Source organism: Nerophis ophidion, linkage group LG08 (assembly GCF_033978795.1).
Source record: "Nerophis ophidion isolate RoL-2023_Sa linkage group LG08, RoL_Noph_v1.0, whole genome shotgun sequence".
NCBI lineage: Eukaryota > Metazoa > Chordata > Actinopteri > Syngnathiformes > Syngnathidae > Nerophis > Nerophis ophidion.
In genome coordinates, this window is record NC_084618.1 from 78,245,847 (window position 1) to 78,269,599 (window position 23,753).

Genomic DNA, 23,753 nt, shown 5'->3' on the forward strand with positions numbered 1-23,753 from the left:
TGGGTTCTTCCTAGGATGTCGTAGTCGTAGTGGTTTGTACAGCCCTTTGAGACATTTGTGATTTAGGGCTATATAAATAAACATTGATTGATTGATTGATAAAGGACAGTGTGGAGAAGACGAAGCAGATAATCATTGATTTAAAAAAAAAAATCATCAAAAACATGGCAGCACCTTTAGTTCGTTAACTTGGTGATGCAGTTGGAGCGTAGCACTGCTAGTCTGCACCATTCAGAAGCAGAAAAAGTTGATGACGCCAGCCAAAAACGTAAAAATAGCATCAAAAACAGCTGACATTTAGCCATATAAAAATATGGAAAAGCTGCTGATGATGTGTTTGACAGATGAGCAGCTCAAAATAGATGCAATAGAACAAAGGTAAATATTTTGTTCATTTATATTACATTACTTCATAAATAGATTGTACTTGTTTTTTTTACAAAGGTACATTTTACTGCAGGGTTTGTCCAAAGTGTGGCACAGGGACTAATTAGAGCCCAGATCTCAAGTTTTATAGGCCCACAGCATATTGTTGAAATAAAAAAACAACACTAAAAATTCAAGAAAAACAAAATAAAAAATATGATAGTAATAGATGAGATAATAATACACTTTTTCACCTGTAATTATATACCAATTATTGTTATTTAAAGTCAATATGTATTGTATTGTTGACAAAGATCAAGATTATTATTAAAATTATTATATCCGAGTGATGGGGCATGAAATTATAAGCTTTTACTTCTTCCTGCTCCTTCTCAAGACACACACCATGTTAATTTCTCCTGCATTTTCATCTACATTTACTATTGTTTTTGGGACGAAAATATTTTATTGGAAAGACTATATTTGTTAATGAAATGAAAAAAAAATTCCACAAAGCTGACACAAAGTTATTTCTTTAAATATATACAATGTGTATTTTACATTTTTTCTTTCTGTAAAATAAAAACAGCATCAAAATTGCCCCTTTTGCTTTGACTTTTAGAATGCAGCCGTTAGTGGAAAAACTTTAATACCCCTTTTACTATATTGTCTTTCATACAATATTTATTTTTTACTGTAAATGTTTGTTTTTATTTTTAAAACATGTTTAAATTATGCTTTTTGGGGGGAAGCAAGCACCAATTAAGTTGATTTCCATGTGTTTCAATGGGAGATGTTCATTTGAGATACAAGTGTCACAGACCAAATTAAGCTTCTAAGTTGAGGTACTACTGTATAAAAACAGTATTCACTACTGTAGCAGCACAGGTACCTGATAAAAGTGCGACACTCCTGGAGGTGCTGGCATGCTTTCCTCACTTCTGTGTCATCCAACAGCGTGAGAGTACCGACCGTCAGGTGAAGCTTTGCAGGGTTCTGAAAAATGCTTCCATCTACTCCGTGATCCTGCACACATCAAGCAAGACACTGATGCTGCTGAATGATACACATTACAGCAGTACCTCGGTTTTTGTACTAACCACTTTTCATATACCGTCTGTTATCGCAGTGTTTTTCAACCACTGCGCCGCGGCACACTAGTGTGCTGTGAGATATTGTCTGGTGTGCTGTGGGAAATTATGCAACTTCACCCAAATGGTCCAAAAAAATACTTTTTGCAAATCAATAATTATAATCGGCAAAAACTGTGCCGTTTCAAAGTGTCCGTCCTGTGTAGAACTTGGCTGTAGATCTGTGATCCCAATATGCAGACCAAAGCGTGCAAGTAAAAAGGTAGGTAACGCTTAAACCAAAAATGAACAAAAGGGAAAGTAAAAGGCAATGAAGCAGAGGGATGGCTATGTAAAACGACAGTAAAACTGAATTGGCTACGAAGTAAAAAGAATGCTGGACGACAGCAAAAACGTGCGTGTGGAGCAGAGACGGCGTCCACAAAGTACATCCATACATGACATGGCAAGCAACAATGTCCGCACAAAGAAGAAAAGCAACAACTTAAATAGACTTGATTGCTACCACAAAGCAGGTGCGGGCAGGGGTGTAACGGTACACAAAAATTTCGGTTCGGTACGTACCTCGGTTTAGAGGTCACGGTTCGGTTCATTTTCGGTACAGTAAGAAAAATACAAAATATACACTTTTGGGGTATTTATTTACCGAATTTGTAAACAATGGCTTGATCCTTTTAACATTGGGAACACTATAATAATTCTGCCCACGTTAATCCACATTAAACTGCTTCAAGTTGTTGCTCAGATGAAATAAAATGACACAACTTTTCTCCTACGTATAAAAAGTGCAACATTAAACAGTTTCAAGTCAACTCATCATGCTTAATTTATTACAGCATTGGTGAAGCCTGTAGTTGATTTTCATTATGTAAATGTTATATTTTTATCAACATGTGATAGCAGGGACCCTGCCATTCAAAACTAAGCTGCTACATTACTAATGATTCATGTAACTATAGTTGAAAATTCATCCCTGACCACCATGGAGTTTATGTAGGCTTTATGATGCACTAAAATTTGTTTATACACTATCAAAGACAGAAACTCTTCATTTAATATAATGTCCTTTTTTGCTGCTTCAACACACCTCAATCAACACTGTCCGTAACAGACACACACATACGCCCGCGCGCACACACACACACACACACACACACACACACACACACACACCGTAAAATGAGTTAACGTTTCGCTAAAAGCTAACTAGCCCTCACCTACAGCCAGGACTGCAAGTGAGCTGAGCTGCAGTTTGTTTCTTGAAGGTCAACGGGCTCATAGTGATGTTTAGAAAGTAGTTGACTTGGAATATAATTTGGGGAGGGTGAGTCGCTCCCCTGCTAAAGACCTATCTGCTCGACATCGATACTGAAGACCTGACGACATGCGCTCTGAATACGCATTGCTGATTGGCTTTGTATGTAACCAATCAGATGGTTGTGTGGGCGGGACAATGCAGGGTGCTGTGTACAGACAGAGGCAGAACAGAGCAGCTTGTTAAGACTTTAGCATCGGCGGTTACTTAATATGTACGTGTTGAACTCGTTCGGTATTCCTAAGCACCGAACCGAAACCCCCGTACCGAAACGGTTCAATAAAAATACACGTACCGTTACACCCCTAGGTGCGGGGAATAGAGCTCAAAGGAAGACATTAAACTGCTACAGGAAAACACCAAAATAACAGCACAAGACAAGTCCTGAAGCACTACACAAAGGAAAACACCGACAAACTCAAAATAAGGCACAATGAGGACCTGGTGCAATGTTCCCTCTACGGTACGCACGCGCCTGTGCAATTGCACACTGCTCACGCGTCCTCTGCGCACGGCAAATCTAGGCCGCGCACAAAATGGAATAAAAACATAAGCGCATAACAGTGTGCAAGTCGGCCGTCGCTCATATGGACGCCACTGATTGCTCAAGGAGTTTTGGCGTTTGCTCACACATATGAAAAATTGGAGGGAAAATTAACCTGGTGGTTACATTTTTTAACATTTTCTGCTGATGCTGTCCCCCCGTATTTTTAAATGAAAAAAATGTGCCTTGCCTCAAAAAAGGTTGAAAAACACTGTTATCGTGCGGCCAAACATTGCACTTCAACTAGTTTGTTTGCCTGTGAATCCTGAATAGAAGACTCAAAACTAAAAATAATAGGCCAAAGAACATTGTCAGTGCCACCACTTGGATGAAGAAGGTGAGAAACACTGTTGAATTCAGGAAATAACTCTTAGCAAAGTACAAAAAAAGCATCCATGTAGCTCACCCCTCTTGTTCTACCTCTGTTCCTCACCATCTACACCAAAAAGCATATTCAAGAAAGGTAAAAGTTATTGTTCATTCCAAGGTTTCCCTTACAAGGCCCACGGGCCAAATCCGGCCCGCGAATGAATTAATTATTGGGATGATATTTGATTATTATTAGAACCGCCCCACAAACCCGCAGCAGCCTGCTGCTGTTTTGCACGCACCAATACTCCATCAGTTTTGGCGCTAGGAATTTTCCAAATGGGGTCCCAGGCACCCCATCAAGTCATAAAAATTAGGTAACCGTTTCGAAAAACAAATGATAGATGTTTGCATTATCCTGTTATATCTCACATTCTATGATGTGTTTTGGAAAAAGGCTGTAATAAACCTTACTTAATTCATTAAAAAAAATACACAAAAGAAAACATTTTTTATGTATATATACAGTGGGGCAAAAAGGTATTTAGTCAGCCACCGCTTGTGAAAGTTCGAACACTTAAAATGATGACAGAGGTCTGTAATTTTCATCATAGGTACACTTCAACTGTGAGAGACAGAATGTGGAAAAAAAGTTGAGTTTATACCAAAATGGATACATGGATGATACAGCAGAGGATTGGGAGAATGTCATGTGGTCAGATGAAACCAAAATATAACTTTTTGGTATAAACTCAACTCGTCGTGTTTGGAGGAAGAAGAATAGTGAGTTGCATCCCAAGAACACCATACCTACTGTGAAGCATGGGGGTGGAAATATCATGCTTTGGGGCTGTTTTTCTGCTAAGGGGACAGGACGATTGATCCGTGTTAAGGAAAGAATGAATGGGGCCATGTATCGTGAGATTTTGAGCCAAAACCTCCTCCCATCAGTGAGAGCTTTGAATGGTTGACCAAATACTTATTTTCCACCATAATTTACAAATAAATTCTTTAAAATTCCTACAATGTGAATTCCTGGATTTTTTTCCCCCCACATTCTGTCTCTCACAGTTGAAGTGTACCTATGATGAAAATTACAGACCTCTGTCATCATTTTAAGTGGGAGAACTTGCACAATCGGTGGCTGACTAAACACTTTTTTGCCCCACTGTAAATGTATTCAGTTATAAACATTCATTCACTTTCTTCTTTCCTTCATCCATATAAACTTTACCGCTGCCGGTATGTTTTTTCTATATTTTTATTGTAATAATTTCAGAACATGTTTGTTCTATTTCCGGCAAAAGTAAAACAAAGAAAACAATCGGAAGTTGTCTTTATTTTTCTGTTTTATTGCCATGATTTTAATAGACCGGCCCGTGTGTGCACAGATTTTTCTCCATACGGCCCCTGAGCTAAAAAAAGAGTTTGACACCCCTGCCCTACATGTAATTTATCGTGAGGCACCGCCACGGCAAGATATGCCGCCACACCTTCAAAATATGTATATTTTATTTGCATTAAAACATTTTTTTTTTTTTACATGAAAACAAATTTAACTTTAGTATCTGTCTATCTGTGTTGGCCCTGCGATAAGGTGGCGACTTGTCCAGGGTATACCCCGCCTTCCGCCGGAATGCAGCTGAGATAGGCTCCAGCACCCCCTGTGACCCGAAAAGGGACAAGCGGTAGGAAATGGATGGAGGGATGAATATTATTTACCTACTATTGGCCATGATAAATTAGAAAAACATCTCAAATATCATAAAAATTTACCTCTAAGCCTTATTTAAAAAAACAAAAACAAAACATGCATCTAAATCGCCTGTAAGGAGCGCAACAGCTGGTTGAACAGAGTTGACATCTGGCAAAAGTAAAATGAGAAACTTAAAGAGAAAGGTATTTCAAGGTAATTAAGGCAGTTCTTGTTCAAGCCTGTGTAAACTACCCTAATTCTTTTGACATTCCTACTGACAATACAGTCTATTTTTACGCCATGAGCGTCTTGAACTTGAGTGTGGACGTCTTTTCGGATTGTAAAATGCATGATCAATGGGTTTTCTCAGGGTGCTCCATCTTAATCCCATTAAAAATATGCATGTTAGGTTAATTGGAGACTGCAAATTGTCCATAGACATAAATGTTAGTGAGAATAACTGTCGATGTGTCATGTGACTGGCCATGCTAATTTGGGCTAGATTGTCAATGAGCTAGTCCATTGCACATTAGCATTAAACTAGCGGCATTCAAGCCAAGGTTCCCCCTGCATAACTGAATTGTTTTTTTCAGTTTATTCCAAACTATATTATTCATTTAATGCGATTCCCACATGTATGTGCACTTCAAGTGTATATATAATGCATCTTCCCTGGTGTGCTTCACACAAAAAATTCTGAAGTTATTTTTTTCCATTTCTAATTCAAAGGAACATTTGCATATTTGGCGAACTAAATTGCACAATTTAAGAAGGGCAGAATATAGTATAGCCTTTACCTTTTACAATAACCAGCTGCAAATAAAACTGCATTGAACAAAGAGAGCACAGTCTACCAAGTCAAATTCTTTGTGCAGTAAACATACTTGGCCAATAAAGCAGATTCTGATAATATCAAAATGTTTTATATTACTAACTAATAACACATATTTCTTTAAATATACACAAATCATTTGTTTAGTCTTTGTAAAAAAAATATATGCATCATTGCAAATAAAATTATAATGTCATATATGATGATATATTGCCCCCCCCCACTACATATATAGTGGCAACCTAGGGGAAACCCTGCACCATACTTGACAACTTCCGAATTTGGGAGATGGGGGGATAGGAGGTTGAGGTGGGCGGGGTTTGGTGGTAGCAGGGTGTAGATTGTCGCGGCCTGGAAGAGTTAGTGCTGCAAGTGATTCTGGGTATTTGTTCTGTTGTGTTTATGTTGTGTTACGGTGCGGATGTTCTCCCGAAATGTGTTTGTCATTCTTGTTTGGTGTAGGTTCACAGTGTGGCGCATATTTGTAACAGTGTTAAAGTTGTTTATACGGCCCCCCTCAGTGTGACCTCTATGGCTGTTGATCAAGTATGCATGGCATTCACTTATGCATGTGTCTGTGAAAGCTGTATATATTATTTAAGTGGGCCAACGCGCTGATTGTACGGAGAAAAAGCGGACTTGACGACAGGTTATAGAGGACGCTAAATACAGTGCCAATAAAGGCACACCCCCAATATTGCTGCCCGGGCGGAAATCAGGAGAAATTTGGGTGGGGCACTGAAATTCGGGAGTCTCCCGGAAAAATCGGGAGGGTTGGCAAGTATGCTCTGCACTCATCCACTTTTCATGGCATTTCGCCTCATGTTCTGCATGTACAACTATAAATATTCTCTACAAAATGTATTCAGTGTTATTTTTGGATGATGTATTTATTAGATTAAATAATTGCTTTGGTTTACGTAGGATTCCTTTTAGTACGTAAACCGAGGTATGATGAAGTATGAAGGTGGTAGTTGGGTAGTACCTGCGAACACTGCTCCAAGATACCATCTTTAAAACTCAGAAAACCATCTTGGATTTTGGGATCGTTGAGCGGGAAGGAAAGGAAATGCGTAAACGGTTGCTTCTTCCGGAAATTGTCAATTAAGATTTCAATTCTCGTGACGGCCGACGAGACCGCAGCTTGGTGTGACCCCGTGATGACTGTGCAAAGAAAAGGGAACATGAAAACATCCTCTTAAAAAAACATTTGGACTCACCGATTTGTGTTAGTTTCTAATTCTTACCAATCGGTCCTTCCAATCCTTGTTTGGGAATGCTGATGGACGTCTTTGTGTCCGTCTCCAGGCATTTCCGTGTTTCTCCTTTTTTCCCGATGATGTATCTGTCGGAATCAGAAGCACACATGTTTTACCAAGGAGCTATGTCAGCATATACTTTTAACATGACTCACTTGTATAGAACACTTGGAACATCAATGGCACACTGGAAGCCTTTATCGGTCTGTTCGATGAAGTGTGTGTCGCAGGATTCCTCTGAGTCAAACTCCTCATTTTCTAAAACACAATAAAGCACAAATAATCCCTTTTTTTCTGACTTGACTTGAGGGGTGACAATGTGCAAACAGACTGACCTGACTGATTTTCTAATGCTAAAATTGACATATTTATTTTTTAATATAACATTTTTGTGTGCAAAATTAGATGACAAAATTAACTGGAAATCTCATATAAAAATTATAAAACATAAGATAGCAGGAAACATTTCCATAATGAATGAGGCTTAATATGTTCCGGACCAAAAATCACTAAATATTTTCTACTGTTCGCTAGTGTTTCAATATCTGAGTTATTGTGAGAAAATAACTACAAAAGTACACATCAGTCACTAACCTTGTTCCAAAATAGATTTGTTCAAATGTAAAATACCAACGATTATTGAGAACCTTAAATGTCTTTATTTAATAAAAAAATAAAAAAAATTATGCATTTGCAAACAGTTAAAAGTATGTACAAACTAAGCAAACTATAACCTGTTACCGAATAATGTACAACACTTCTACTCAACAAAAGGGGATCAATATTATCTTTGGAAAAAATCTAACTTGAAACATTTGTATGCACATACAACACTTAAACCCTTTAGCATATCAGTATGTGGAATTAAAATATGGAATGAATTAAGCAAAAAGTCAAACAAAGTACTAATATAATCCAGTTCAAAACACCTTCAAAACTCAGTGTTTACAAATTACAAGTAAAAATAATCCCGATAAACATTTTGAAGCTATTGAACCTCATTATTCATTACTCATTTGCCTTCTCAGTGGCTTTGTGGTTAGAGTGTCCGCCCTGAGATCGGTGGATCTTGAGTTATACCAAAGATTAGAAAAGTAGGACCCATTACCTCCCTGCTCGGCACTCAGCATCAAGAGTTGGAATTGGGGGTTGAATCACCAAAAATGATTCCCGAGCGCAGCCACCACTGCTGCTCACTGCTCCTCTCACCTCACAGAAGGTGGAACAAGGGGATGGGTCAAACGCAAAGGTAAATTTCACCACATTTCGTGTGTGTGTGTGTGTGACGATCAGTGGTATTTTAACTTTAAATATCAGTGTGTGGAATTCAATTATGGAATGGATTAAGCAAATAAGTCAAACAAAGTACTTATATGATACAGTTTAAGAAACCTTAAAGACTCAAAGTCTTTACAAAGTACAAGGAAAAATAATCCAGATTAAGATTTAGAACCTCATTGAAAATGAGATAATCTTATCCATCTCATTATGTGAACCATAAAATACTTACTGGTAACTATTTATTTACGAGGACTGTATTTAGTATTCATTGAAAGGGATAAACGGTAGAAAATGGATGGATGAGTTAAATTGGGTTGCAAAGTGTGAAAAGGAAGTAAACAAAGGTGTTAGTAATTGCTATTGATTGATACGATCACAATACGAAGGTCCTGAGTTAAGTTAAGTTAAAGTACCAATGATTGTCACACACACACTAGGACTGGTGAAATTTGTCCTCTGCATTTGACCCATTCCCTTGTTCCACCCCCTGAGAGGTGAGGGGAGCAATGGGCAGCAGCAGTGGCCGCGCCCGGGAATCATTTTTGGTGATTTAACCCTCAATTCCAACCTTTGATGCTGAGTGACAAGTAGGGAGGTAATGGGTCCCATTTTTATAGTCTTTGGTATGACTCGGCCGGGGTATGAACTCACAACCTACCAATCTCAGGGTGGACACTCTAACCACTGGGCCACTGAATAGGTTGAAGTTAAAGGCTGAGTAGTCCTGAGTTCAATCCCGGGCTCGGGATCTTTCTGTGCGGAGTTTTCTTGTTCTTCCCGTGACTGCGTGGGTTCCCTCTGGGTACTCCGGCTTTCTACCACTTCCAAAGACATGCACCTTGGGATAGATTGATTGGCAACACTAAATTGAACCTAGTGTGTGACTATTGTTTGTCTATCTGTGTTGGCCCTGCGATGAGGTGGCGACTTATCCAGGGTGTACGTCGCCTTCCGCCCGAATGCAGCAGAGATAGACTCAAGCACCCCCTGCAACCCCAAAAGGGACTTAGATTTACTTAGACTTAGCTCCTTTCGTTCCTGTTGGAACATTGGGCGACGAGTCCCCTCCATTTGTTCCGGTCACTGGCGACCCTTCTTGCTCCATGCCAGCTGACTCCCATCTCTCTCAGGTCTTCCTTGGGTGTTTGTCTCCACGTCTTCTTTGGCCGTCCTCTCTTCCTCTTTCCCCCTTCTGGCACCCAGTCCATTGCCACACTTGCCGGTCCCTCTCTTGGCAGTCGGAGTACGTGTCCAGCCATTCTCCTTCTCCTGTCAGAGACTATGTCGGACAATGGTGCTACCCCTGCCCTTCTCATCACCTCTTCATTGGTGATGTGGTCTCTCCATGAGATCCTCAAGATGTATCTGAGGCATCGTCGGTGGAAGACATCCAGGTTTTTCGTAATGCTTGATGTCTTCATCCACGTCTCACAGGCATAGGTCACTGTAGGGATGACCACTGACATATAGAGGCGCAGTTTTGTGGACGTACTGATAGATTTTGATGACCAGATGTTCCGGAGGCGTTGGAAGACTCCTGCAGGTTTTCCGATTCTGGTCTGTACATCCTTTTCTGCGTCTCCAGTGTTTGAGATGTTGCTTCCCAGATATGTGAAGTTCTTAACGTACTCTATGCCTTGTTCGCCTACGATGAGCAGTGGAACGTTTTGGTCTTGTGCGACGGTCATGGCCTTGGTCTTCTCTCGGCTTATACGTAGGCCGACTTTATCCCCTTGCTCATGCAGATTGTTGGTCAATTTTTGGAGCGCAGCGTAGGAATGGCTAAGCAGACAAAAGGGGCAGGCGGTAGGAAATGGATGGATGGATGACTGATTGAAACTTTTATAAGTAGATTGCACAGTACACTACATATTCCGTACAATTGACCACTAAACTTCAACTTGTTTAAGTCGGGGTCACCGTTAATCAATTCCTGGTAAAGGGGTTGGTATGAAGTGGAAAAGGGGCAGGATTTAATAAACTCTGCTTCTTCCTACTCCTTTTCGGACATGTCGTCAATGGAAACTTGTGCATCATTGAGTAAATGTTTGCATGTTCGAAACAAACCTAAACAACAACAATTAATCACAAATAATCACTTGACTTCAGCGATGTACTCACATGTAAACAGACCCACTTTGACTAGTTGGCTCAATGCGCTAATGCGGCAATTAACTTTTTGATTGATTGAAACTTTTATTGCCCTGCGATGAGGTGGCGACTTGTCCACGGTGTACCCCGCCTTCCGCCCGATAGTAGCTGAGGTAGGCACCAGCGCTCCCCACCACCCCAAAGGGAATAAGCGGTAGAAAGCGGATGGATGGATGGATGAAACTTGTATTGCCCTGCGGTGAGGTGGCAACTTGTCCACGGTGTGCCCCGCCTTCCGCCCGATTGTAGCTAAAATAGGCACCAGCGCCCCCCGCGACCCCAAAGGGAATAAGCGGTAGTAAATGGATGGATGAAACTTTTATTAGTAGATTGCACAGTACAGTACATATTCCGTACAATTGACCACTAAATGGTAACACCCGAATAAGTTTTTCAACTTGTTTAAGTCGGGGTCCATGTTAACCATTTCATGGCAAAGGGGTAGATATGAAGTGGATTTAATAAACTCTTCTTCTTCCTACTCCTTTTCGGACATGTCGTCAATGGAAACTTGTGCATCATTTAGTAAATGTTTGCATGTTCGAAACAAACCTAAACAACAACAATTAATCACAAATTATCACTTGACTTCAGTGGTGTACTCACATGTAAACAGACCGACTTTGACTAGTTAGCTCAATGCGCTACTGCAGCAATGAACTTTTTGATTGATTGAAACTTTTATTGCCCTGCGATGAGGTGGCGACTTGTCCACGGTGTACCCCGCCTTCCGCCCGATATTAGCTGAGGTAGGCACCAGCGCTCCCCACCACCCCAAAGGGAATAAGCGGTAAAAAGCGGACGGATGGATGGATGAAACTTGTATTGCCCTGCGATGAGGTGGCGACTTGTCCACGGTGTACCCCGCCTTCCGCCCGATAGTAGCTGAGGTAGGCACCAGCGCTCCCCACCACCCCAAAGGGAATAAGCGGTAGAAAGCGGATGGATGGATGGATGGATGAAACTTGTATTGCCCTGCAATGAGGTGGCAACCTGTCCACGGTGTGCCCCGCCTTCCGCCCGATTGTAGCTAAAATTGGCACCAGCGCCCCCCGCGACCCCAAAGGGAATAAGCGGTAGTAAATGGATGGATGAAACTTTTATTAGTAGATTGCACAGTACAGTACATATTCCGTACAATTGACCACTAAATGGTAACACCCGAATAAGTTTTTCAACTTGTTTAAGTCGGGGTCCACGTTAATCAATTCATGGCAAAAGGGTAGATATGAAGTGGATTTAATAAACTCTTCTTCTTCCTACTCCTTTTCGGACATGTCGTCAATGGAAACTTGTGCATCATTTAGTAAATGTTTGCATGTTCGAAACAAACCTAAACAACAACAATTAAGCACAAATTATCACTTGACTTCAGCGATGTACTCACATGTAAACAGACCCACTTTGACTAGTTGGCTCAATGCGCTAATGCGGCAATTAACTTTTTGATTGATTGAAACTTTTATTGCCCTGCGATGAGGTGGCGACTTGTCCACGGTGTACCCCGCCTTCCGCCCGATAGTAGCTGAGGTAGGCACCAGCGCTCCCCACCACCCCAAAGGGAATAAGCGGTAGAAAGCGGATGGATGGATGGATGGATGAAACTTGTATTGCCCTGCAATGAGGTGGCAACTTGTCCACGGTGTGCACCGCCTTCCGCCCGATTGTAGCTAAAATAGGCACCAGCGCCCCCCGCGACCCCAAAGGGAATAAGCGGTAGTAAATGGATGGATGAAACTTTTATTAGTAGATTGCACAGTACAGTACATATTCCGTACAATTGACCACTAAATGGTAACACCCGAATAAGTTTTTCAACTTGTTTAAGTCGGGGTCCACGTTAATCAATTCATGGCAAAGGGGTAGATATGAAGTGGATTTAATAAACTCTTCTTCTTCCTACTCCTTTTCGGACATGTCGTCAATGGAAACTTGTGCATCATTTAGTAAATGTTTGCATGTTCGAAACAAACCTAAACAACAACAATTAAGCACAAATGATCACTTGACTTCAGCGATGTACTCACATGTAAACAGACCCACTTTGACTAGTTAGCTTAATGCGCTAATGCGGCAATGAACTTTTTGATTGATTGAAACTTTTATTGCCCTGCGATGAGGTGGCGACTTGTCCACGGTGTACCCCGCCTTCCGCCCGATAGTAGCTGAGGTAGGCACCAGCGCTCCCCGCCACCCCAAAGGGAATAAGCGGTAAAAAGCGGATGGATGGATGGATGAAACTTGTATTGCCCTGCGGTGAGGTGGCAACTTGTCCACGGTGTGCCCCGCCTTCCGCCCGATTGTAGCTAAGATAGGCACCAGCGCCCCCCGCGACCCCAAAGGGAATAAGCGGTAAAAAAATGGATGGATGAATGGAGGAAACTTTTATTAGTAGATTGCACAGTACAGTACATATTCCGTACAATTGACCAATAAATGGTAACACCCGAATACGTTTTTTAACTTGTTTAAGTCGGGGTCCACGTTAATCAATTCATGGCAAAGGGGTAGATATGAAGTGGATTTAATAAACTCTTCTTCTTCCTACTCCTTTTCGGACATGTCGTCAATGGAAACTTGTGCATCATTTAGTAAATGTTTGCATGTTCGAAACAAACCTAAACAACAACAATTAAGCACAAATTATCACTTGACTTCAGCGATGTACTCACATGTAAACAGACCGACTTTGACTAGTTAGCTTAATGCGCTAATGCGGCAATGAACTTTTTGATTGATTGAAACTTTTATTGCCCTGCGATGAGGTGGCGACTTGTCCACGGTGTACCCCGCCTTCCGCCCGATAGTAGCTGAGGTAGGCACCAGCGCTCTCCGCCACCCCAAAGGGAATAAGCGGTAAAAAGCGGATGGATGGATGGATGAAACTTGTATTGCCCTGCGGTGAGGTGGCAACTTGTCCACGGTGTGCCCCGCCTTCCGCCCGATTGTAGCTAAGATAGGCACCAGCGCCCCCCGCGACCCCAAAGGGAATAAGCGGTAAAAAAATGGATGGATGAATGGATGAAACTTTTATTAGTAGATTGCACAGTACAGTACATATTCCGTACAATTGACCACTAAATGGTAACACCCGAAAAAGTTTTTTGAACTTGTTTAAGTCGGGGTCCACGTTAATCAATTCATGGCAAAGGGGTAGATATGAAGTGGATTTAATAAACTTCTTCCTACTCCTTTTCGGTCATGTCGTCAATGGAAACTTGTGCATCATTTAGTAAATGTTTGCATGTTCGAAACAAACCTAAACAACAACAATTAATCACAAATTATCACTTGACTTCAGCGATGTACTCACATGTAAACAGACCGACTTTGACTAGTTAGCTCAGTGCGCTAATGCCGCAATGGACACATTTACTGTACCTGTCGGGCCTACGTAGGAAATATCCTCTTCTTCTTCATATTCCTCGTCTTTAGTGATATTCTTTCGGTATATTCTCCCGTGTATATTTATCAACGAGGGGCGCAATACATCCATAATGTAAAGGTTGTCACTTATATATTAGCTCAGCTCGGCTAACGAGTCAACTACTTTGCGGTAGGGATGTTTTTATAGCGATGTTTTTATAGATCTACAAAGAACCTGGAGCGATCATTTGTGATGACATTACGCCATCCAGATCACTGTTAGATCTACACAGGATTGCACTTTACGGCTGTGCTCCTGTCGTAAAGCATCACATCGTTATGGGAAGCTGCTGTTAGGACGCTAAACATCGTCAACAAGTCGGAGTGCGGAAACAAATCAAGTATTCTTTTTTACTTTTTACTCGCATTGACGGTAAGTTTGGTTGCCAACCTTGACATAACAAAGATGAAATACTGTATTGTGTTGTTGTAGTTAAAAATACAAGTGGCTCGCTATTAAAGATGTGGCATTAGCTCGTTATTATCATGCTAGCACCTGCATAAATAGTTACCAAACGCTAAATTATTCGACTATAATGTGTAATTTTTCTCATTGTACCCCATTGGGTTGAGTTTTTCCTTGCCCTAATGTGGGATCTGAGCCGTGGATGTCTGTGGCTTGCGCAGCCCTTTGAGACACTCGTTATTTAAAGGCCTACTGAAATTAGATTTTCTTATTTAAACGGGGATAACAGGTCCATTCTATGTGTCATACTTGATCATTTCGCGGTATTGCCATATTTTTGCTGAAAGAATTTAGTAGAGAACATCGACGATAAAGTTTGCAACTTTTGGTCGCTAATAAAAAAGCCTTGCCTGTACCGGAAGTAGAAGCTGATGTGCACGTGACGTCTCATCCTCACATTGTTTATAATCAAAACCACCAGCAGCAAGAGCGATTCGGACCGAGAAAGCGACGATTTCCCCATTAATTTGAGCGAAGATGAAAGATTTGTGGATGAGGATAGTGAGAGTGAAGGACTAGAAGAAGAAAAAAAAGATGAGGGTAGTGGGAGCGATTCAGATGTTATTAGACACATTTACTAGGATAATTCTGGAAAATCCCTTATCTGCTTGTTGTGTTACTAGTGTTTTAGTGAGATTATATAGTCATACCTGAAAGTCGGAGGGGTGTGGTGACCGCTAGTGTCTCTGAATTGATTAACGTGGACCCCGACTTAAACAAGTTGAAAAACTTATTCGGGTGTTACCATTTAGTGGTCAATTGTACGGAATATGTACTGTACTGTGCAATCTACTAATAAAAGTATCAATCAATCAATCAATCTGAGGGAAGTCATGCAGGAGCCAAGAAAGTCCTAGCTGCCTCTTTGACAGCTGCAGGAAGAACGACACAAGCTCCGCTCATGTTTACGGTAAGAGCCGACTTATTACCACAATTTTCTCACTGAAACCTACCGGTAGACATGTGGTAGAGAACCATGTTCGCTCGACCGCTCTGTTCCATATTAAAGCTTCACAACAAACAAAGAAACACCGGCTGTGTTTGTGTTGCTACAGGCGGCTGCAATACACCGCTTTTCACCAACAGCATTCTTCTTCATAGTCCCCATTATTAATTGAACAAATTGCAAAAGATTCAGCAACACAGATGTCCAGAATACTGTGTAATTATGCGATTAAATTAGATGGCTTTTAGCTGTGAGTGTGGCTGGAATAAAATGTCCGCTACAACCAATAACGTCACAAGCACGCGTCATCATTCCGCGACGTTTTCAACAGGACACTTCGCGGGAAATTTAAAATTGCAATTTATTAAACTAAAAAGGCGTATTGGCATGTGTTGCAATGTTAATATTTCATCATTGATATAAACTATCAGACTGCGTGGTCGGTAGTAGTGGGTTTCAGTAGGCCTTTTGGGGTATATAAATAAACTTTGATTTTTTTTTTTTTTTCGCAGAGAGTAATTAATGGCAGCGTCTTCTTCGTCCTCTTCCGCTGGAGGCGTCAGCGGGAGCTCGGTGACCGGCTCAGGGTTCAGCGCCTCGGAGCTTATCCCCCCTCGGAAGGTGCTGTACACTTACCCTAAAGGGGCCGGGGAAATGATGGAAGGTATGTGTATAAATACACGTTTTTGCACTAATAAACAAGAATGCATTGTCTTTGATGCTCCATAATGTATTCCACCAGGCCTCTTCTAGATCAGGGGTGTCAAACTGGACTGGTAAAATCACGGCACCATAACTTAAAAATAAAGACAACTTCAGATTGTTCAAAGTCAAAGTACCAATGATTGTCTCTCACACACACACACAAAATGTGGCGAAATTATTCTCTGCATTTGACCCATCACCCTTGATCACCCCCTGGGAGGTGAAGGGAGCAGTGGGCACCAGCGGTGGCCGCGCCTGGGAATAATTTTTGGTGATTTAACCCCCAATTCCAACAGTTGATGCTCCCCAATTTCAACCCTTGGTGCTGAGTGCCAAGCAGGGAGGTAACGGGTCTCATTTTTATAGTCTTTTGTATGATTTTTGTTTTAAAACATAACAAGCACACATGTACAAATCATAATGGTGTTGTTGTGTTTTTTACACGTACATGTTGCGGTTAATATTTGTCGTTATTTATATTTTCTGAATAAATTATGTCATAATGTTCATCAGTCAAGTCATTGGCGTCAATTTTCAATCCATCAAGATTTAAAAAATTCTATCAAAATCAAATTGCAGGATGTTATTTATGTAGTTTGATGATTTTCCTCGACTGATGTACTAACATCATGTGGTTTATTTTGTACATCTACAAAGATACAAAAAATTGCTATTGCGACATCCAGTGGACACATTTAGAACAGCTGTTCCATTAATTACGTAATGTCAGGTTAATTTTTCAATTTAGCAAACTCATCCTGCGGGCCGGATAAATCCTGTTCGCGGGCCTTAGCCAGCCCTCGGGCCGTACGTTTGACACCCCTGTCCTAGAATTTGGTAAGCTAAATTTAGTCATGAATACACTTGTACTTGATGTCTTTCACCGTTTTTGATTTTCAGATGGATCTGACAGGTTTCTATGCGAGTCTGTATTCAGCTACCAAGTGGCGTCTGCACTCAAGCAGGTCAAACACGGTAAGTAACACAAAAACATTACATTCCACTGAAAAGCTGCCATTTGCTGGTTAAAACCCTAAAAACAACCTTCAGTTTATGCCTTTCCCCCGACTCTAAATCTGATAATACACATGTAGAACCAATGTTGGCGCTAGGAATTTTCAAAATGGGGTCCCAACGGACCCCATCAAGTCATGAAAATGGGGTCCCACAGTAAAATTTTGGGGTGCCACTTTTTTCTAAGCATTTTGAAAACAAGTGATAAATGTATGCATTATCCTGTTATATCTCACATTCTATATTGTGTTTTGGATATAGGTTGTCATAAATCTTACTTAATTCGTTAAAAACATAATACAAAAGAAAACAAATTTGTATGCATGTGTACATTTTTTCAGTTATAAACATTGATTCGCTTCGTTCTTTCCTTCATGAATCACTCTGAGACAAACCTAAGTTTGTCCGAGTGCAAACTGAGGCAGTATTTGTGATTAGAGATGTCCGATAATGGCTTTTTTGCCGATATTCCGATATTGTCCAACTCTTAATTCCCGATACAGATATATACAGTCTGGGAATTAACACATTATTATGCCTAATTTTGTTGTGATGCCCCGCTGGATGCATTAAACAATGTAACAACGTTTTCCAAAATAAATCAACTCAAGTTATGGAAAAAAATGCCAACATGGCACTGCCATATTTATTATTGAAGTCACAAAGTGCATTATTTTATTTAACATGCCTCAAAACAGCAGCTTGAAATTTGGGACATGCTCTCCCTGAGAGAGCACGAGGAGGTTGAGGTGAGCAGGGTTGGGGGGGCGGGGTTGAGATGGTAGTGGTGGGGGGATTAGGGGTAGCGGGGGGTGTATATTGTAACTTCTGGAAGAGTTAGTGTTCTGGGTATTTATTCTGTTTTGTTTATCTTGTGTTACGGTGCGGATGTTCTCCCAAAATGTGTTTGTCATTCTTGTTTGGTATGGGTTCACAGTGTGCGCATATTTGTAACAGTGTCAAAGTTGTTTATACGGCCACCCTCAGTATGACATCTATGGCTGTTTACCAAGTATGCATGCATTCACTTATGTGTGTGTAAAAGCCGCATATATTATGTGACTTGGCTGGTACGCAAAGGCAGTGCCTTTAAGGTTTAATGGTGCTCCGTACTCCTCCCTACGTCCGTGTACACAGCGGCGTTTTAATAAGTCATGAAATTTTACTTTTTGAAACTGATACCGATAATTTTGAAACCGATACCGATAATTTCCAATATTACATTTTAAAACATTTATCGGCCGATAATATCGGCAGTTCGATATTATCGGACATCTCTATTTTTGAAGATCATTACTAGAAGTCAACCAATATAGCGCAATAAACGCGGACGAAAATTTGACTCTGCAAAATATAAACAAAACAAAACACCGCCGGAAAACGATAATCGATAAAAAAACTAAACAAGCAAAGGGTCGGTAAAAAAAAAAAATCTGCGTCCCGGGTACACGCGGATTTCCGGAAATTTGCGTCCTTTCTTATTTCAATGAGTAAAAAGTGCTTCAACGCCAACAGTGTATAACTACTCAAAAGGTGTGTTGAACTCTTGTTTGTTTGTTTTTTACCACTGCCAGGAGTTTGTCGCTGCCGCTGGTTTGTCTGTCAGCTAGTTGGCAAAATAACTCAAAGATTTTCAGGAAGGTTTCACGAAATGTCAAAAACAGGATAAGGTTTAGGAATAGGTTTTGGTATAATTTCATTTAAATATAATATAACTTTACTGTCATTAAATAGTACCATATATTTCATACCATAGGGCGCACCGGATTAAAAAGCACACTGCTGATGAGTAGGTCTATTCAGGTTATTTTTTCATACAAAAGGCACACCGGATTATAAGGCGCATTAAAGGGGTCATATGATTTTTATCTAAATTTAAAACACAATCTTGTGGTCTACATGGGGGTTCTTTAGTCAAAATGTTGCATAGATTATGTTTTACCGACCATTTTCAAGCCGCTTTCTGAGCGTCTCTTCAGGATGTGCCGTTTTGTGGGCGGTCTTTAATACATGGCTCACCTTCGACAGCATCTTCTCCCCCTTATCTTTGTTGTAGCGGTGTAGCGTGCAAGGACGGGAGTAGAAAAAGTGTCAAAAGATGGAGCTAACTGTTTTAATGATATTCAGACTTTACTTCAATCAACAACGAAGCAGCATCTCCTTATCCGTGGCTGACTAGTGCAACATCAACGCCAGAAATGTGTCCCGTGAAAAAACATCCTCTAATAACTAAAGTTCCTTGGGTGAATTATGTAAACACTTTACAGTTTTTAGTGCTTTAATAGCTAGTCTAATGACAGAAGTAAGAACTTTACGCTACTTTGTATTCGAAATGGCAACAGCGGAAGATGAATGCCACATAAAAAGAAGAAGCTTATGACTTCGTCGTCGGCACGGACTACAATTGCGGACACGCGCGCATTTTCAGTTCTTATGCAGATCCCAAATACACATTAGCAGGTACCATACGGTAATAAAAGTTGGTTTTGCATAATATTGTGAAACAGAACGCCATGTAATACGTCTGCTAATAGATGCCATTTTGCAATCTTTATCCACCATAACAATACTCGTATGTTTAATGCGCCAACAATCCATCAAGCGGTGCAGTTTCCCATGAATTGATTAACATGTACCCTGACTTAAACAATTTGACAAACTTATTCGGGTGTTACCATTTAGTAGTCAATTGTACGGAATATGTACTGTACTGTGCAGTCTACTAATAAAAGTTTCAATAAGTCAATCAAAAAGCTTGATGGATTTCAGTTATTTCACCAAAACAAGGTGAAATAACTGAAAACATGTTTTATATTCTAGTTTCTTCAAAATAGCCACCCTTTGCTCTGATTACTGCTTTAAGGTAAAGTTAAAGTACCAATGATTGTCACACACACACACTAGGTGTGGTGAAATTTGTCCTCTGCTTTTGACCCATCTCCTTGTTCACCCCCTGGGAGGTGAGGGGAGCAGTGGGCAGCAGCAGTGCCACGCCCGGGAATCATTTTTGGTGATTTAACCTCCAATTCCAACCCCTTGATGCTGAGTGCCAAGCAAGGAGGTAATGGGTCCCATTTTTATAGTCTTTGGTATGACTCGGGCGGGGTTTGAACTCACAACCTACCGATCTCAGGGCGGACACTCTAACCACTAGGCCACTCAGTACACTCTTAGCATTCTGTCGATGAGCTTTAAGAGATTGTCACCTGAAATGGTTTTCACTTCACAAGTGTGCTTGAAGCTCATCGAGAAAATGCCAAGAGTGTGCGATAAAGTAATCAGAGCAAAGGGTGGCTATTTTGAAAAAACTAGTATATAAAACATATATTCAGTTATTTCACCTTTTATTTTTTTAAGTACATAACTCCACGTGTTCATTCATAGTTGTGATGCCTTCAGTGACAATCTACAATGTAAATAGTCATGAAAATAAAGAAAACGCATTGAATGAGAAGGTGTGTCCAAACTTTTGGCCTGTAATGTACAGGTGCTGTTCATATTATTAGAATATCATGAAAAAGTTGATTTATTTCAGTAATTATATTCCGAACGTGAAACTTACATATTATATACATTCATTATACACATAGTGATATAATTGACATGTTTATTTCTTGAAATTTTGATGATTAGTACTGACAATTACTGAAAATCCCAAATTCAGTATCTCAGAAAATTAGAATATTAGTTACGACTAGTACCAAAAAATATTTTTTTAGAAATGTGGGCCTACTGAAAAGTATGAACATGGAAAGTTTCAGCATGTACGGCAATCAATACTTAGTTGCAGCTCCTTTTGCCTGAATTGCTGCAGCAATACGGCGTGGCATGGAGTCCACCAGTCTGTTGCACTCCTCAGCTGTTATGAGAGTCCAGGTTGCTTTAATAGTGGCCTTCAGCTCTTCAGCATTGTTGGGTCTGGCATCTGGCATCTTCCGCTTCACAATACCACATAGCTTTTCTATGGGGTTAAGGTCAGGTGAGTTTGCAGGCCAATCAAGAACAGGGATACCATGGTCCTTAAACCAGGTACTGGTAGATTTGGCACTGTGTGCAGGTGCCAAGTCATGTTGGAAAATGAAATCTTCACCTCCATAAAATTGGTCCGCGGCAGGCAGCATAAAGTTTTCTAAAACTTCCTGGTAGACTGCTGCATTGACCCTAGACCTCAGGAAACACAGTGGACTAACACCAGCAGATGACATGGCACCCCAGACCATTACCGATTGTGGAAATTTGACACTGGACTTCAGGCAACGTGGATTCTGTGCCTCTCCTGTCTTCCTCCAGACTCTGGGACCTTGATTTCCAAAGGAGATACAAAATGTACTTTCATCTGAAAACATAACTTTGGACCACTCAGCAGCAGTACAGTCCTTCTTGTCTTGAGCCCAGGCGAGACGCTTTTGACCTTGTCTCTTATTCAAGAGTGGCTTTACACAAGGAATGCGAGAGCTGAAGCCCATATCTTGCATACGTCGGTGCGTGGTGGTTCTTGAAGCACTGACTCCAGCTGCAGTCCACTCTTTGTGGATCTCCCCCACATTTTCAAATCGGTTTTGTTTGACAATCCTCTCCAGGGCGCGGTTATCCCTCTTGCTTGTACACGTTTTTCTACCACATCTTTGTCTTCCCTTGGCCTCTCTATTAATGTGCTTGGACACAGAGCTCTGGGAACATCCAACGTCTTTGGCAATGACCTTTTGTGTCTTGCCCTCCTTCTTTAAAGTATCAATGGTCATCTTTTGGACAGTTGTCAAGTTAGCAGTCTTCCCTCTGATTGTGTGTCATACAGAATCAAAACGAGAGACCATTTAAAGGCTTTTCCAGGTGTTTTGAGTTAGTTAGCTAATTAGAGTGTGGCACCAGGTGTCTTCAATATCTGACCTTTTCACTATATTCTAATTTTCTGAGATGTTGAATTTAGGGTTTTCATTGGTTGTCAGCTATAATCATCTCCTTTTTGGCAAAAAACACTTGAAATGTATCAGTCTGTTTGGAATGAATGTACACATTCTACAAGTTTGACTTTCTAAATGGAATTAATGAAATAAATCAACTTTTTCATGATATTCTAATAATATGACCAGCACCTGTATATTTGACAGTTTTTTTTATCATCCATTTCTACTTTTTAATGACATAAGTGGCTCATATTTACCTTTTTTTCCCCTGCAGATCAACAAGTGTCCCGTATGGAGAAACTGGCGAGCTTGGTGGAGGAGCTGGAAGCGGACGAGTGGCGGTACAAACCCATCGAACAGCTACTGGGTTTCACGCCGTCCTAAATAATAATAACACAAAAAAGCCACATTTGCTTCAGCTAATACGTGATGTGTTTTCTATTGTCTTTTTATGCAAATGTGGGATTGACATTTCAGCAGTTCCAACGGTCCGTGACAGTGACTGATTGTCCTCGCCGCCACTCGCTCTAACAAAACAAGAGCATGTAAATAAAAATAAAAACTCTTTCTAGGACATTCGTCCTAGTGTTTCTAATCTCAGAGAAGACGATAAAAGAAATGTTTTGCATCACAGTGATGTCACCGGCGCCTATCAGTGAGCAAACATTGTGTTTTTTTTCCCCATTTTGTGGCCTACGTGAGTGGGGGTTATTTGTCTTCCCAGCGACGAGGAGGGTGTGGAGCGGACAGAACGTCCTGTCGCAAGAGCAAATTTGGAAGGACGGCCCAGTGTGCTTGGCCAAGACACGCCTCTGGACCGAGTTTCTATTACATCGAGTGGGGGCGGGGTGGAGGTTCAAAAGTTTGTTCTGTGCTCTACATTCACAAAAACACCTTCTAGGAATCCACACCCTTAAGGATCCGAAGAGTTAAGATCAAGTTCAATGCCAATACTGTAGACGCATTGTCCGTCTTGCTGTACTACACAACCAGTTAAGTTGGCACGTTGTGTAAATGGTAAATAAAAACAGAATACAATTATTTGCAAATCCTTTTTAACTTATATATTCAATTGAATAGACCGCAAAAACAATATATTTAATGTCCGAACTGAGAAACTTGTTTTTTTTTTGCAAATAATCATTAACTTAGACTTTAATGGCAGCAACACATTGCTTGGCACTGGGGCATTTTTTACCACTGTGTTACATGGCCTTTCCTTTTAACAACACTCAGTAAACGTTTGGGAACTGAGGAGACCAATTTTTTAAGCTTTTCAGGTGGAATTATTTCCCATTTTTGCTTGATGTAAAGCTCAAGTTGTACATCCGAGGTCTCCGTTGTGGTATTTTAGGCTTCATAATTCGCCACACATTTTTGATGGCAGACAGGTGTGGACTACAGGCAGGCCAGTCTAGTACCCGAACTATTTTACTACGAAGCCACGC

The 23,753-nt window shown here is 40.7% G+C and overlaps 2 protein-coding genes across 5 annotated transcripts in view; one reads left to right on the forward strand and one right to left on the reverse strand.

Annotated features, from left to right (window-relative positions):
- The window catches only part of ascc1 (activating signal cointegrator 1 complex subunit 1), a 52,325-nt gene extending 37,888 nt beyond the window's left edge, over window positions 1-14,437 (reverse strand). For 3 of the 4 annotated variants that reach the window (XM_061909797.1, XM_061909795.1, XM_061909794.1), the window contains exons 1-5: window positions 14,226-14,437; window positions 7,568-7,670; window positions 7,401-7,498; window positions 7,139-7,317; window positions 1,259-1,392 (exon numbers count right to left, since the gene is read on the reverse strand). In XM_061909797.1, the coding sequence (XP_061765781.1) occupies window positions 1,259-1,392; window positions 7,139-7,317; window positions 7,401-7,498; window positions 7,568-7,670; window positions 14,226-14,340 (629 nt within the window). In that variant the 5' untranslated portion in view covers window positions 14,341-14,437. The remainder of the gene's footprint in view (window positions 1-1,258; window positions 1,393-7,138; window positions 7,318-7,400; window positions 7,499-7,567; window positions 7,671-14,225) is intronic. The other variant, XM_061909796.1, reaches the window with a different exon arrangement.
- Window positions 14,438-14,480: 43 nt separating this feature from the next.
- anapc16 (anaphase promoting complex subunit 16) lies at window positions 14,481-22,879 on the forward strand. The gene is made up of 4 exons (XM_061909798.1): window positions 14,481-14,643; window positions 16,195-16,346; window positions 17,288-17,362; window positions 22,580-22,879. Exons 2-4 carry the CDS (start codon window positions 16,205-16,207, stop codon window positions 22,687-22,689), a joined length of 327 nt encoding a protein of 108 aa, XP_061765782.1. The 5' UTR covers window positions 14,481-14,643; window positions 16,195-16,204; the 3' UTR covers window positions 22,690-22,879.
- Window positions 22,880-23,753: the final 874 nt, after the last annotated feature.